This window comes from Littorina saxatilis, linkage group LG10 (genome assembly GCF_037325665.1).
Source record: "Littorina saxatilis isolate snail1 linkage group LG10, US_GU_Lsax_2.0, whole genome shotgun sequence".
Taxonomy (NCBI): Eukaryota; Metazoa; Mollusca; class Gastropoda; order Littorinimorpha; family Littorinidae; genus Littorina; species Littorina saxatilis.
The window spans coordinates 19222613-19239824 of record NC_090254.1 but is presented as its reverse complement, the minus strand read 5'-3'; the positions used below and the strand labels follow the sequence as shown (position 1 = coordinate 19239824).

Below are 17212 nucleotides of genomic sequence, written 5' to 3'. Positions count from 1 at the left end.
TCTCGGGAATGTTTTTCAGCTTTACAAATGTCGATAGCATACCCTTTTCTGCTAACTTCCCGATGAAACAGGACTAAACCAATTATTTTCTGTCCCTAAACACCACAAAATGCCCAAAGTCGAAAGATGTACAAACAGGGGAGTAAAACGGAACAGCCGTTTTTGTGTGTCTGTGTGAGCTCACTGAGTTGCCGACTGACACAAACTTTCGCATTCGGCTTTTCTTATCTCGTAACTCCACACTAAATACCCCACTTCCCCTCTGAAGTATTGATACATTGTACAACCCATGGCACTAACATTCATGTAGTCGTTTATAAATGAGGTTGACAAATTCGCTTCATGACGAGACAAGTATAAATGCCATTCACCCAAAATGAAAACTTCGCTGCCGCATGCTCCCCTTGTTGCATCCTAGTTCTTCAGTTGTTTCTAGTTTTCCGTGGATGTTGTGTTTTGGTCTTCTTCATAAGTAGTCTTGTTCAAAATTAAAAAAACTCAAACTTCTTTTTGTTGTATACGAATGAACTAATAAAACGCTGTTTAACAGCTGTGTTGTCAAATCGAGTTTTTTTCCAAACTCAGTGTGGCGGCTGCGCAAAACTAATGCGCATAAGAAACGGCGTCTGCTATCAAAACCTGAGATCAACGCATCGACGCAAAAACTGTCATTTTGTAAGTTTGGAACAACAAATCAAGGTCAGAACACAGGCGGAAGGTATCGTCCACTGGACTACTACTATCACAGAAAGACTACAAGGTATGTCACTCACCTTCGAGTCTTCTGTGTTCTTGGAGTCGCTTCCTGGGGGAAAATATTGTTCAAGACGGTTTGCCTCTTCCTACAGTCTGTGTAAGGTCAAATAAATACAGTTGAATGATTGTTTGAACTATTATGTGCCTTTAGTTTTCAGCTTTCGTCCGCTGCAGGTTGTTGGCTCACGTAAGTGTAGCCTATGCGATGATAAACTTTGTCTGTCTGTGCGTGCGTGTGTGTGTGATAGAAACTTTAACATTTCCGAGTCTATGGATTACGTCAGTCTCGGTCAAAAGTGTTCGACGTGTGTGATAGAAACTATTTGAAGACGTCACATTATGACGTAAGAGGGTTAGACGTCACGCAAAGGAATTACTGAAAGTCTCGGTCATTGTTATTGTGAGCGGGCCGAGACTACTTGGCAGATCCAGGGTCTCGCTTTCTTGCACAGTTTCACCTATGCTTACTGTGTGTGTGTGTGTGTGTGTGTGTGTGTGTGTGTGTGTGTGTGTGTGTGTGTGTGTGTGTGTGTGTGTATGTGTGACGGAGTGATTGAGTTTGTGTTACTGTTTGTCGATTTCTTACGTGAGCCTTGAAGGCTTCGCCTCTTGTTTTTAACCATCATTTGGACGAATCTTCGTTTGCGAGCCGAGAATCCACTTGGAGACAAATCGTGTATCCGCACCGAATATGCACACCAGCGCTCATTGGTTAATAACAGGATATTCGATGATTATTTTCCCGTGGGTAGCTTCCCTTTGCTGCACAATATTTACATATGTTTTAGACCAATGAGCGCTGGTATGCATATTCGGTGCGGATACATGATTTGTCCCCAAGTGGATTCTCGGCTCGCAAACGAAGATTCGTCCAAATGATGGTTAAAAACAACCTGCAGCGGACGAAAGCTGAAAACTAAAGGCACATAATAGTTCAAACAATCATTCAACTGTATTTATTTGACCTTACACAGACTGTAGGAAGAGGCAAACCGTCTTGAACAATATTTTTCCCCAGGAAGCGACTCCAAGAACACAGAAGACTCGAAGGTGAGTGACGTACCTTGTAGTCTTTCTGTGATAGTAGTAGTCCAGTGGACGATACCTTCCGCCTGTGGTCAGAACAGCTATATAATCGCTATTGTATTTTCAGCGTAGCAATAGGGTCCGATATTAAGACTCGAACAAGTATAATGCGACTCGTCTTCGACTCTTCGGCATTATACTTGTCTCGTCTAAATATCGGACCCTATTGCTACGCTGAAAACACAATAGCTGTTAATATTTTCTCCAGAATGTATAACTGATCACCTGGACATGGACAGAAAAGAGACTGGCCAAGGCTTTCTTGACAGTCAGTAGTTCTTCGTGATCCTCGGGATGGCAATGTACCATGGTGACGCTTCCCTTTGCATCGTTCACGAACAGAAACCTATAAAATCAAACAGTTACATGAGCTCATTGTCATCTTAAATATGTCATTTTATAAAACAGAATACATTTTTTCGGTCGAATGCATTCCCCACGAATTTTACAGGAAGATTCGATGCTGCAAATGGTCAAAAATTTTTGCTTTTTTGCTATCAACAAAAAAGTATGCTTTCTTAACATGTACGCTCGTATAGCATTAGATTCTACATGTATCCACAATAAAATCTGGGAGATGTCCTTTTCTTCTCAATTTTCAACCGCGGAATAACATCCTTGTTATTTTGACAGATGAGGGAAACGAACCAATCTTCTGTCGTGCTTGAGAGTAATCAGATGCTATTAACTAGCAAAGTGTCAAAGCTTTAGCATCTAAAACATTGGAAACAATTACCTTTTTTCGGTTATCTACCCCCGCTATAACTTTTAAAATCTTGAGGCCGTTAAAAAAAAATCACGTCTCTAGTTTTAAGAACGTTTAAGAAAACTACAAATTTCTAATTTTGACCAGACTTTGACCCCTTTGATGCTGATATTTAACAAGATCCATTTCTGACTTTCACCTTTTACAATGTCTAGAGGTCATCGAACTCTGAGGAAGTGTAAAATTGGAAAGCTATCCCTCCAAAATCTGTTTCGAAAATGATAAATTTTCCTTTTTGGCCCGAACTTGACCCTGCTGTGACCTTGCAAAATGAGGGTCAGACTGGACGTTACTGAACCATGCGACCACTAACTGAAAAAAGTCCAAAGTTGCTTTTACGTTTTTGTTTTTGTTTTTTTCGTGTACGCATTGCCTTCATCTAACATTACTAAGTCTTACTGAATCTTATGACCCCTTTTGACTGATCCGGTGAATCGCAAATGGCATTTGAAATGCCTATCTAATGTCTTTTCTTCACCATTCTAATTATTCTACATAATACTTTTTAAATGAACTTACGCTTTTGAAAAGTCCCATCCCATCGGGTTGTTCATTACTGGAGAAAAAAAACCAATTAAATGTCAGCAATTAATGCAATGCCTACCCTTCCTCTCGTGTAAACGATTGAGTAAACCAACACAGATCTGTCCAGGGTTTTACGTGGAATATGAGCATCCTTCCAATTTGGACAAATTCCAAAACATTAGCAGCTTGGCGGCTTCTTGAGTTGAGTAGGGATTTGTTTTCCTGAATTCATCTTGCAAATTGACACAGGAAATAAACAATCACTGCACAAAAAGAAACTAAGTTGCTGACTTCTTCCGCGTGTCCAAGTGAAGGGATCCACTTATCCAATGCAACGGCCCAGACAGTTTGGTGGTGATTCACGTGAAATAAGACAGATCAAGACACAAGACAAAGAATGAGAGAGAAAGAGTGTGTGTGCGTGTGTGTGTGTGTGTGTGTGTGTGTGTGGGTGTGTGTGTGTGTGTGTGTGTGTGCGTGCTTGCGTGCGTGCGTGCATGCATGTGCGTGCGTGCGTGCGTGCGTGCGTGCGTCCGTGCGTCCGTGCGTCCGTGCGTGCGTGCGTGCTAGTGTGCGCGCGTGAGTAAGGCACATGGGTTACAATGCATGTTAAGTTTTTGAAAAGGTAACCATTCACAAAGGTCGTGATAGTTTTCGAAGATCTGCTCTGTTTCACATCAGAAATATATCTATTACTGTGTCTTGTCCCGTTGATATCCCTTTGCTCTTTCGACGCTTAAAGCTGAGCATATACGATATCATTAAATTTCCTCTTGAACTCCCTATCATAATGCTCTTTTCAAACATAGTCTTTTCAATCCTTAAATTTAAAATATGAACAAACACTTGCAGGCGGTATTGCAGCGACACAAATGTCTTTTTTCAAATACATTAGAACTGTTCAAAACTATCAATTTCACAAATGACTTGTATACTATGTAAATTATGACTACGGACTCATATAAAGACATGACAGAATCCAGCAAGATAACATATCAGATGATACCAGATCACACCAGACAAGAGCAATATATATATATTGCCTATACTCATTGATAGTTATATATTCATGGAACATCTGGTAACATCGATGGGACAATAAAGTAATGAAAAAAAAAGAAAATTCACTCCCCTCCAGCAGTATGGACAACACCGACGGTATGAATAAAACTATAGCACTTCATGTATGAATTAAATGTAAAGATGTACAAAAACAACAGTCAGAAATATGTGATGACGACACACACATACTGAAAGGGGATTCATCATCGCAAAAAGGAGTCATGTTTACAAAATGAATTCCTGTCCAAAGTTTGACTCGTTTTGAGTTAATACCTTCAATTGTGTGTAACAAACACTATTGTGTAAATGAATACCATACTCACTCAGCCCACGTTCCGCGTATTGTACAAGGCTGTCTACCGTGAGGGAGTGAAGCTTGAGTCCGTGTTCGGTCTGGTTCACAGCGTTGATCTGAAACTGTCACAAAGATACACGGCTGTAAGTGGACATGTATTGTTTTTCTTAATAAGCTGGTACACAACGAAGCAAGCGGGAATGCGCATGAACTGTTCCCTTAAATGTACAAGCGGAATGTGATTAGTCATGTTCAGTCGTGTACCACAGTTGTCGTTATCGTCAATAGCAATGCTTCGTTGAGTGACTGGTGGGAAGGGGGGAGGCGGGGTGGAAGCAGATGGGAGAGGGAAACAAAACAAAACAACATCTTTTGATTAAACCAATGGGCGAACACACACACACACACACACACACACACACACACACACACACACACACACACTTTGGTGGCCCTCCTCCTTCCAGCTTCCACATTCTTTTTAATCCCCAATCCCTCCCCCCCCTCCTCCCCCAACCCCCCAACCAACCTTACCTTCAACACTATGGTAACATTCTGTACATCAAAGGCGGAGGTCTGTGACCAGTACGTGTAGTGATGGCTGTATCCGGGCTCAAAGAAGTACGCACCAGAGGGCGCCAGCAGGAACGCTGCTAACGCCAGGTGGAGTACCCACATGCTGACTGTGTCTACCGCTCTTCTTAAAAGAATGAAGAAGATAGAATACTACCGTGTTGCAATTATACATATATATTATAGTAGGTATGATAAACGTGGATAGCAGTCTGTCCAAACATTAATGAGATTTTTTCGTCTGACATTTTATCAAACAAAATTGTCAAACATAATACCAAGTAACGTCACAGTAAATCGTATAACCGGTGGGTTATAGAAACACGAAAATACCTAGCATGCTTCCCCCGAAAGTGGCGTATGGCTGCCTGAATTGCAGGGTAAAACGGTCATACACGTAAACATCAACTCGTGAAAAAACCCACGAGTGAACGTGGAAGTGTCAGCCCATGAACGAAAAAGAAGAAGAGAAGTATATCCGATTAAATACTATAAGTAGTCCGACAATATTCAACATCGAACTTTGCCAAGTACAGCATTTAGGGGCATTATTCGTGTATTTCAAAAATCAACCAACGACTATTATTATATTAGGCAAACAATTTGAACGCAAAATGTTCATTTTAAAAGTTTTACGCCGCCTTGACAATACAACAAGCGCACAGTCATAAAAAAAAACTCAAACACCTTTTTGAAATAATTGTTCAACTCTTCATTCACTTTTCATACCTATCATTTTACCATTGGGATTTCTGTGTATGTTTTTACACCCCCGGTATGTGTTTGTTTGTTTGTTTGTGTGTTTGTGTTCGCATATAGATCTCAAGAATGAACGGACCGATCGTCACCAAACTTGGTGAACAGGTTCTATACATTCCTGAGACGGTCCTGACAAAACTTGGGACCAGTCAAACACACGGTTCGGGAGTTATTGGTGGATTAAGATTCTACAAGGACTTATAGAGGGACATATTAATGGTCAAAGGGAAATAACCTTCTCAGTTGGTGGCAGTGAGAATGGTAAGGACGGGGGTGTTTTTCCTACCTCGGGGGAATTTCTTGTTTTTTTATCGGAACCCTGAGCTGCATTTTCTTTTCAAATAAACCAAAAAGAGGTGATGGCGCCTTTGTTTTTTTAAATGCCAACTAGAATGTATTCTCTTTACTTTTTTCAGTAATACTCAAGTTAGATAATGATACAGTCATGCAACAAAAAACATAGTGTATATTTGTATCATCTTTTCTTTTTTAATTGTTAGTATTCAAATCCATAACACAGCCTTATGTGTCCATGTTACGAAGGTAAGGCACTTTGAACCACTTGTAATTTACTGAACGTGGACAAACAAACTGTGCAAGTATTTCTTAGTCTTTCTCTGCAGGCCAAGGATATTATAGATGGAATCAACATATATATCAATGAAACCAATGTGTATGGTTAATATGTCTCAAATAAGTACAGAAATATCACCTTCCTAACATGTTTCCCACTGGTGCAAAGCTCTGGAGAATAACCCTCATTTTACAAATCAAAACAATTCGATACACTTTTTTCAACAACAGAAACAATGGTAGAGGCTTACCTACACCGTAGACGATTGATCAACGCATTCCAACTGCGATTTTAATGACAATTACTCCAGCACAAAAGCACTTGCCACAGAGCCCTTTGTCTGCGTGCGTGTTTCACATCACACTGGGCATGGGCCTCGCGCGGGGAAATATATTTCTTCCTGGTAGAACAGGCATTATACTGTGCTACTCTTTTTCCTGCTTGCTTCTTGCTTTGGGGCGAACCGGCGATGCTACCAAAGTATTTTCGTTATTAGCTGACACGCGGTACAAGTTTAACGTCTACTCTGGTACAATAGTGGTATCCAGAGCTAGGTTTTAATCAGAACGCGAAACAGAACATCGTACCACTCCAATAGTGCGGTTCCGCGGAGCATTCACGTGAGTATAAAAATTTGATCGCTCTGTCCTTTGATCGTTCTTTTTTTAAGAATACATGCAGTATATTCTCTATTTTTACATTTAGTAAAGTTAAGACTAAATTTTTAACATAGACTGGGAATCCAGACGAGGGCGGTGGTGTGTGTGTGTGTGGCCCCATTCTTTTCGTTCTATATGCCTCCCCTGTGTCCGATGTTATCAGTCGCCATGCGTTGTCGCACGAGAGTTTCGCTGATGACACACAGCTTCATCAGTCTGCCCCTCTTGCTGAAGTTGACGTTCTGGTATCTCGGACACAGGATTGCATTGCGGACCTCAGTGATTGGATGTCTTTAAACAAACTCCAGTTAAATAGTGACAAAACCGAAGTTATGCTGGCCTGTCCCAAGAAATTTCTCAATCACCCTTCTCTTCCTGCCTCTCTCACTGTCAACGAACTACCTATCTCTTTCTCTCCGTCTGTCCGCAGCCTTGGCGTCACTCTCGATCCAACTCTCTCTTTCCAAAAACACATCTCTAACATCTGCAAGTCCGCCTATCTAGAGCTGCGCAAGATTAGTTCAGTCCGTCACTACCTCACCACTGATGCAACCAAAACGTTAGTGTGTTCTTTAGTCCTCTCAAAGATAGATTATTGCAATTCTCTTCTGGCCGGTCTCCCTAAGTACCTTTTAGATAGACTTCAAAGGATCCAAAATAACGCTGCCCGCCTGGTCTTCAAATCTTCCAAGTATGAACACGCCACACCCCTTCTTCACTCTCTACACTGGCTGCCTATCACTAAAAGGATCGAATACAAACTCTCCTCTCTTTCTTTTGCCGTCGTTTCTGGTTCTGCCCCAGAATACTTCTCAGAACTCCTCAATCTCTACACCCCCTCTCGTCAGCTTCGCTCCGCCGCCGACACTCGACTCTTCCGACTCCCCACAGTGCAAACAAAGAAATGTGGCGAGAGGTCCTTCGCCTATCAAGCCCCTGTGACCTGGAATAGATTACCTCTGCCTCTCAGACACACAGATTCTCTCACTACATTCAAGACAAATCTCAAAACACACCTCTTTCAGCGCAAGTGATTTTCCCTCCAGCATCTCCCCACCCACCCCATCCCGCCCCACCTCACCCCCTACCTAGTGCCTAAAATAACGTGTATATATATTTTCTGCGCTTTGTGTCAGCACTGTTTGTGTGTGTGTAAATAGTATTGTTGACACGTTTTTATACAGTAGCCTTATGTGGTTCTTGTGCCTAGGCTTTGTATTGGATTGTCATTGTATGCCTGCATCATTAGTTGTCAGTAATTATTACATGTGCTGATTGTTCTCTTTGCCTGCGCGCGTATAGTATGTTGGTTATGATTGGTCATAGTATGTTTGTTTATGTTTGGTCGTTATCTTTGCCTGTGCGTGTATTGTATGTTTGGTCGTTTTCTTTGCCTGTGCATGTATAGTTTGTTGGTTATGTTTGGTCGGTTTCTTTGCCTGTGCGTGTATAGTATGCTTGGTCGATGTATGTATTGTAAAGCGCTAAGAGTAGACATTTTTCTAGAATAGCGCTATAAAAGTTTGCATTATTATTATTATTTATAGGTGACCTGGGTCAAGAACATGTGTGTGTGTGTGTGTGTGTGTGTGTGTGTGTGTGTGTGTGTGTGTGTGTGTGTGTGTGTGTGTGTGTGTGTGTGTGTGTGCGATTTGTCTTTTCCAAGATAGAGCGGCAGACTCAGAATGAACGGGAGACAGTAAGGAAATGACGTAAACTTACATAAATTGTAACATATATTTAGTGACGCAATTTGATTCTTCAGCACTTTGAGTGTGCCCATTTCAAGTGAGCAGGTTTTTCAATAGTTTTAGATAATAAAGTGTTTTCTTTGAAAACATTTAAAGTGTCATTCCTGAGAATAATTCACGCTGATATTATTTATTCAAAATTTCAGTTTGTCTTTTTTATTTTTAGAGGGATAAAAAAAAAAGTTCCCGGACTGACCGCTATAACATTTACCAGGTCACCTACAATCTAATCATCTGGCCATGTGGTGCGCTAAATAGGTAATAATATTCCAAATTTCTACGGAAGTCGTTCCATATCGTTAACATTTGCAACAGCAAACTAACATGCGGTTCCGGTTTCATCGTGGATGAAGTACACGCATACCTGATCAGGTTTGCATCCGTGACTGGTCGACAGACGATATTTTTGTGAAATTTTTTCTTACCGTACATGAAATACATTCCGAGTAAAATCAAATTCTTTGATAGGCAACAAACATTGCAAAACTCCAGTAGCTGCACTCCAGTAAAACTCAAGTCCAGTAGTCCAGTGTTTTGAATAGACTTTTCACAGACAGTCAACAGTGCGTTTCCGGACTCGAACATCGGCAGAAGTATTGTGTTCCCACTATTCAGCTATGATCAAACAGATGTTCAATGACACAAGACGGCAAGTTTACCTCCATAGTTATGATATTTTTGGTATTTTGACAGAAATGGGCAGTTATGAAAATAATACATATTAAATGTATTTAAAATTATTTCTGGCAAGTCCATTTTGTCTGATGTTTTTTCTGAAAGTACCCACTCACACACAACATGCAGTGTTTCACACACCAAAAGTTTCACTTATAGATTGTCATTCCTGTGTATTTATTGTTATTTTAATGATTAAAAATAACTTTATAACTCTGCATTTGATCAGTGATTACATCTTTTGTCGTTTAACATTGATCAATCAATCAATCAATTAATATGAGGCTTATATCGCGCGTATTCCGTGGGTACAGTTCTAAGCGCAGGGATTTTTATTTTTAATTTTTTTTTTATGCAATTTATATCGCGCACATATTCAAGGCGCAGGGATTTATTTATGCCGTGTGAGATGGAATTTTTTTACACAATACATCACGCATTCACATCGGTCAGCAGATCGCAGCCATTTCGGCGCATATCCTACTTTTCACGGCCTATTATTCCAAGTCACACGGGTATTTTGGTGGACATTTTTATCTATGCCTATACAGTTTTGCCAGGAAAGACCCTTTTGTCAATCGTGGGATCTTTAACGTGCACACCCCAATGTAGTGTACACGAAGGGACCTCGGTTTTTCGTCTCATCCGAAAGACTAGCACTTGAACCCACCACCTAGGTTAGGAAAGGGGGGAGAAAATTGCTAACGCCCTGACACAGGGTCGAACTCACAACCTCTCGCTTCCGAGCGCAAATGCGTTACCACTCGGCCACCCAATCCACAAGAATCTTAAAAGAAGTATTTGTTTTAAATGTATTGGTCAACTTAGACGGATGAGACGAAAACCGAGGTCCCTTCGTGTACACTACATTGGGGTGTGCACGTTAAAGATACCACGATTGACAAAAGGGTCTTTCCTGGCAAAATTGTATAGGCATAGATAAAAATGTCCACCAAAATACCCGTGTGACTTGGAATAATAGGCCGTGAAAAGTAGGATATGCGCCGAAATGGCTGCGATCTGCTGGCTGATGTGAATGCGTGATGTATTGTGTAAAAAAAATTCCATCTCACACGGCATAAATAAATCCCTGCGCCTTGAATATGTGCGCGATATAAATTGCATAAAATAAAAATTAAAAAAATAAATAAATCCCTGCGCTTAGAACTGTACCCACGGAATACGCGCGATATAAGCCTCATAATGATTGATTGATTGATTGATTGACTGATTAACGGTGAAACGGACGCGTGTGAAGCATGTTTGAATCATCGACGTTCAAATGTTGTGTGGAGTACACTCATTTTCCAAAAATACGCCAAGTTTGTTTGAGAATACTCCAAGTACAAAACAAGAGTTCCCAGGTCTGAAAGTGATTGTGATTTTCTCGCTTGGGAAGAAAAATCGGAAAGGGTAAACTGTTTCCCACGCAGTTTAGCATGTGATAATTTTGTGTGTGAGAACGTTTCACTGGGGATTTACTTTTCCAAAGTGAGTAGCCGCAGCTGGGTTTCGGCGTACAGGGCTCCTGTGTGCTGATCAGTCTTTGTAGTAAAGTTTCCACGTGTTTTGTCCGTGAGTTTTCTTACCGGAAGTCCATTGTCTCCCAACAAACCTTCATCTTGGGTCTGTTCATTATTCCGCAGGGTGACCCAAAAATAAGGCCACCCACAAAAATGCTAATAACTTCTACATCTGTTGACCGAACAACTTCATATATAGCATACTAGAGGAATACCCGGCTTCGCCGGGGTGAATCGCGAGACAGAGACAGACAGCGTGGCGGTTCATCATAATCACCTCTGCAGGCGAAGTCCTGTCAAACGGGATTGAGAATTTTAGAGCTTATTTCTTAGCCCTATAATTATTATCTGTTGTGGCTTCTCAAATGCCTGAACATACAGACAGACAAAAGCCGCTAGACCCCATCACAAACAGAACTCTACAATCCACAGGTTTTTGCCCACACACACACACACAAACACACACACAGAGAAGCCGTATATATATATATGTATATCTATATCTATAAATATATAGAGATAGGTGAGAGTGTATTTTTCGCGTGGCTATAAATTGATTCGACCTTTTCACTTTGACAGTAAGAACAACTTACGGGTGCAAGGGAAGCGTTCTGGACAGCGCAGTGACATTCTAAAAATAGTTACTCAGAAACGGGAATTTGAGGTGAACGGCGCGAGACAGTGTATTTTTCGCGTGGCTATAAATTGATTCGACCTTTTCACTTTGACAGTAAGAACAACTTACGGGTGCAAGGGAAGCGTTGTGGACAGCGCAGTGGACAGCGCAGTGACATTCTAAAAATAGTAATAGTAAGTTACAAACGGGAAAGCCACACGAAGGAAGGGAGATAAACGCCAAACACTGGAGAAGATAAGGAAGAGTTACTTATAATGGTGAAATGAACACAAAAACCCAAATCAGTTCAGCGCTGCGCGCTGAGAGCACGTGTTGAAATATCTCATCGATGATATTGTGTCCGGGGTGTAGCTGAATACGGTGTCCAAATTTGAAAAAGATCCACCGAGAACTTTGGCGTTGTGATGTGGTGTAGCGGCTATGGTGTGTCGGTATGGGGGCCCGGGTAGCTGAGGTGGAACCAAAATAGCTGAGGTGGAACCAAAATCGGTTCAGCGCTGCGCGCTGAGAGCACGTGTTGAAATATCTCATCGATGAGGTTGTGTCCGGGGTCTCTCTGAATAAGCCCACCAAATTTGAAGCAGATCCATCGAGAACTTTGGCCGTGCATCGCGCACAGACAGACACACAGACACACAGACATATACGACTAGTCTGTGCGCGATGCACGGCCAAAGTTCTCGATGGATCTGCTTCAAATTTGGTGGGCTTATTCAGAGAGACCCCGGACACAACCTCATCGATGAGATATTTCAACACGTGCTCTCAGCGCGCAGCGCTGAACCGATTTTGGTTCCACCTCAGCTATTTTGGTTCCACCTCAGCTACCCGGGCCCGCATACCGACACACCATAGCCGCTACACCACATCACAACGCCAAAGTTCTCGGTGGATCTTTTTCAAATGTAGACACCGTATTCAGCTACACCCCGGACACAATATCATCGATGAGATATTTCAACACGTGCTCTCAGCGCGCAGCGCTGAACTGATTTGGGTTTTTGTGTTCATTTCACCATTATAAGTAACTCTTCCTTATCTTCTCCAGTGTTTGGCGTTTATCTCCCTTCCTTCGTGTGGCTTTCCCGTTTGTAACTTACTATTACTATTTTTAGAATGTCACTGCGCTGTCCACTGCGCTGTCCACAACGCTTCCCTTGCACCCGTAAGTTGTTCTTACTGTCAAAGTGAAAAGGTCGAATCAATTTATAGCCACGCGAAAAATACACTCTCACCTATCTCTATATATTTATAGATACAGATATGCATATATATATACGGCTTCTCTGTGTGTGTGTGTTTGTGTGTGTGTGTGGGCAAAAACCTGTGTATTGTAGAGTTCTGTTTGTGATGTGGTCTAGCGGCTATTGTCTGTCTGTATGTTCTGGCATGTGAGAAGCCACAGCAGATAATATAGGGCTAAGAAATAAGCTCTAAAATTCTCAATCCCGTTTGACAGGACTTTGCCTTCAAAGGTGATTGTGGTGAACCGCCACGCTGTCTGTCTCTGTCTCGCGCCGTTCACCTCGAATTCCCGTTTCTGAGTAACTATTTTTAGAATGTCACTGCGCTGTCCAGAACGCTTCCCTTGCACCCATAAGTTATTCTTACTGTCAAAGTGAAAAGGTCGAATCAATTTATAGCCACGCGAAAAATACACTCTCACCTATCTCTATATATTTATAGATATAGATATACATATATATATATACGGCTTCTCTGTGTGTGTGTTTGTGTGTGTGTGTGTGGGCAAAAACCTGTGGATTGTAGAGTTCTGTTTGTGATGGGGTCTAGCGGCTTTTGTCTGTCTGTATGTTCAGGCATTTGAGAAGCCACAACAGATAATAATTATAGGGCTAAGAAATAAGCTCTAAAATTCTCAATCCCGTTTGACAGGACTTCGCCTGCAGAGGTGATTGTGATGAACCGCCACGCTGTCTGTCTCTGTCTCGCGATTCACCCCGGCGAAGCCGGGTATTCCTCTAGTATATAGATACATGACCAATGCACAAAGTGGCAATTGTGTAGATTACATGGCCTGACTTTTGTGCTATTTCAAACAAAGTTTCCTATTTCGGGGATCGACTCAGCAGTACGAGGTTTGAAATGGAGCGGTGGCCAAACTAACCCAATTTAATCCCTCCAGATTGTTGCCTCCGGGGTAATTGGAATGACCTAGTATACCGTAACCAACATTAGACAGTCAGATCCACTAACTGACAAGATGTAGTCAACTTTGTATTGTGGCTTGTAGCCACCGGCTTCGGTCGGATAGGCGAAGAGGAGGAGGGAAGATCGAGAGAAACAGAAATAAAGATTGCCATGCCAGTATTCTGCTGTTGTCAAAATGTAATCTATTGTGTCCGTGAGTAAAAGTCCAGTGAGTCCGTTACACATCAAGAGAAACAAAAGATCAGAGTTTTCCGAACCCTCCACACGTATATATCCCGTGACCCATCAACGATATTTTTGTTTTGAAATGTCTTCACAGCGTACAGATAATTTATAACGACATATTCGTCATCACAAGACAGGTACTATATACATTGTTTGTCGTCTGCTACGAATCTAGCCTTGGTGGTTGACACCGATTGTAGAAGCTCCAATCGTCCATTCTTGACCGGAATAAATGGCTTTGGAAGAGATCGAGGTTCCAAAAGAAGCGTCTTCAATTTGTACGCCTCGACTGCGGGATGTTTTGAGTAAAATGCACGTAAGTACAGTATGTAGGGTGAACAGAATACTGCATGACTTGCTGTGTTGTACCAGATTTACACTTGTACGTTGCTTTTTCAAATATTGAAAAGTTCGCTTTCGCTCGCAGTTAAATATTTAAAAAAGCAACTCGTGTAAATCTAGTACGACACAGCAAGACATGTAGTGTTCTCTATTTGTGTTTTCATCATTGCAATAAAGCAAGTTTGTGATCCCCCAACACATGCGAAAGCCAAGACTAATAATGGCGGCTACCATGCGAAGTCCCGAACCCTACTGCAAGTCGTGAATTTTGTTTGTTTTAGAAATGCTTTGTGACGAAAACTACTTTTAACTGCAATCCCCGCTTCACTGCAGCCTGACGTGTGCTTCCGGAAATGAAACTTCAACACCTTCTGTGCAGTTGGTGGATAGTGGTCATCTCTCGCGTTCAAGCAAGGTACACATCATTTTCTTGTGTGTTGGTGTTTGTTTGTTTGCTTAACGCCCAGCCGACCACGAAGGGCCATATCAGGGCGGTGCTGCTTTGACATTTAACGTGCGCCACACACAAGACAGAAGTCGCAGCACAGGCTTCATGTCTCACCCAGTCACATTATTCTGACACCGGACCAACCAGTCCTAACCCCACAATGCCAGACGCCAGGCGGAGCAGCCACTAGAAGTCTTAGGTATGACCCGGTGTAACACGAGAAAATTACTCCCACGAGATTTTTACTCCGGAGTAAACATTTCGTACGAAAAAGTTACTCCCTTTACGAAAAAAGCACTCCCCATTGCACGAGAAAATTACTCCCCAAGACACGTGAGTTCCGAGTAAACATTTCGTTCAAAAATGTTACTCCCCTGACGAATAAATAACGAATAAATTACTTCACCCCAACCCGAGCAATTTAACTTCCCATGCCAGGTGTACGAAATTTTTACTCCCTTGTCCCCTGTTAGTCTTGGTGGTGGAAGGAGGGCAGCGCGACATTCGTGTGCGCGATATCACTTATTGGCATTATCCCTTCGCCCGCATCCCATTTTTGCGTACGAGGTTTGTACTGGAAGTAAAAAAAATGTGGAGTAAAAATTTCGTGGAGGGAGTAATTTTGTCGTGCCTTGGGGAGTTCTTTTCTCGTACGAAAAGTGTACTCGGAGTAAGAATTTCGTACGAAATATTTACTCCGGAGTAAATTTTTCGTGGAGTAAAAATTTCATGTTACACCGGCCGGGGTTCGAACCCACGACCTCCCGATCACGGGACGCCTTACCACTAGGCCAACCGTGCCGGTCTATGTGTTGGTGGGAAAGGGAGGTCTTATAAGATGGCGAATATGTGTGCATGCGTGTGCAAGAAAGACCGTCTGTGTGTCTCAAGGCATACGTTCTTGCTACACAGCCAAATGTTTATTAGTTGCCTTGGTGTAAGAACTCATACTGATTCTTTTAGAAAGATCACGAATATAGTGTAAAGCCTTTGATGTGCAACGAAACCCTTTGACTGAAATTTGTTCCTGATCAAAATGTTTTTATGTTTAGATGTGTTGCATATCTTTAAATGTGTACCAATGGAAAATACCGACGGTGTATTCGTGGGACCTCGTAACCGACGGTGTAATCGTGGGACCTCATATTGTCACCAGAGTAGGAGAAAAAAACACTTTCTTCCAAAACAAGAGGCGAAGCCTTCAAGGCTCACGTAAGAAATCGACAAACAGTAACACAAACTCAATCACTCCGTCACACATACACACACACACACACACACACACACACACACACACACACACACACACACACACACACACACACACACACACTACACACACACACACACACACACACACAGTAAGCATAGGTGAAACTGTGCAAGAAAGCGAGACCCTGGATCTGCCAAGTAGTCTCGGCCCGCTCACAATAACAATGACCGAGACTTTCAGTAACTCCTTTGCGTGACGTCTAACCCTCTTACGTCATAATGTGACGTCTTCAAATAGTTTCTATCACACACGTCAAACACTTTTGACCGAGACGTAATCTTTATGCGAGCTTTATCCATAGACTCGGAAATGTTAAAGTTTCTATCACACACACACGCACGCACGCACGCACGCACGCACGCACGCACGCATGCACAGACAGACAAAGTTTATCATCGCATAGGCTACACTTACGTGAGCCAAAAATGAAATCATTCGTCAGTTTACTTATGTCTTTGGCTAAGGTATTCACTGATAACAAACCCAGGCGTCCTATATTCCGGCCCTGCCATTGATACTTATCGGGGATTCTTCTTGTTCGGACCAGTGCCAACAGATCAGGTTCGAACTGCAGCAACTTCCACTGGTATCTGAGTCGGCTGTGTAAGTAGAATCAGCGGTGTCGTGTTGTGTTGGTTTATTGTCACTGCTGTCACTAGGGACTGACCCATCGTCTTTATCATCGATCCCAATTAATCTTGGGTTGCAAAATGTGACAGCTCTCCAGCAACATCAAATATACACCATCGGTACACGCAGGTCCTTTTCACGAGATCCCACAAAAAGCAGGTACATTAGTTGATACAATGTACAAGTATTTCTGTAGAGAATTCAGAAGTCTGAGAAGCTGAGGTGAATGGACAGGGAAAACAATTGTATGGGAGGAGTACGTAAGAAACACGAACAGTTTATCAATAGAGGAACAAAACTCGTAGAAGATATGAGCAATTGACAGAGAGAGGGGGGGGAAGGGAGAGAGAGAAATATATCAATTACATTGAAACTTCACATCTAGCCCCAAATAGTTCATAGTTTCCTTTCTCCAACCCATTTTTAATTTTTACGCCCAACTTATCCTTGTATATTTCGGTATCAGTCCCAAAATGCGCAT

At 42.1% G+C, this 17212-nt stretch overlaps 1 protein-coding gene across 1 annotated transcript in view; it reads right to left on the bottom strand.

Moving 5' to 3' along the window:
* Nucleotides 1-5168, bottom strand: part of LOC138979052 (uncharacterized) — a 93753-nt gene extending 88585 nt beyond the window's left edge. Inside the window, exons 1-2 of the mRNA XM_070351862.1 lie at nucleotides 5025-5168; nucleotides 4519-4612 (exon numbers count right to left, since the gene is read on the bottom strand). Coding sequence (XP_070207963.1) covers nucleotides 4519-4612; nucleotides 5025-5168 — 238 coding nt within the window. The remainder of the gene's footprint in view (nucleotides 1-4518; nucleotides 4613-5024) is intronic.
* Nucleotides 5169-17212: the final 12044 nt, after the last annotated feature.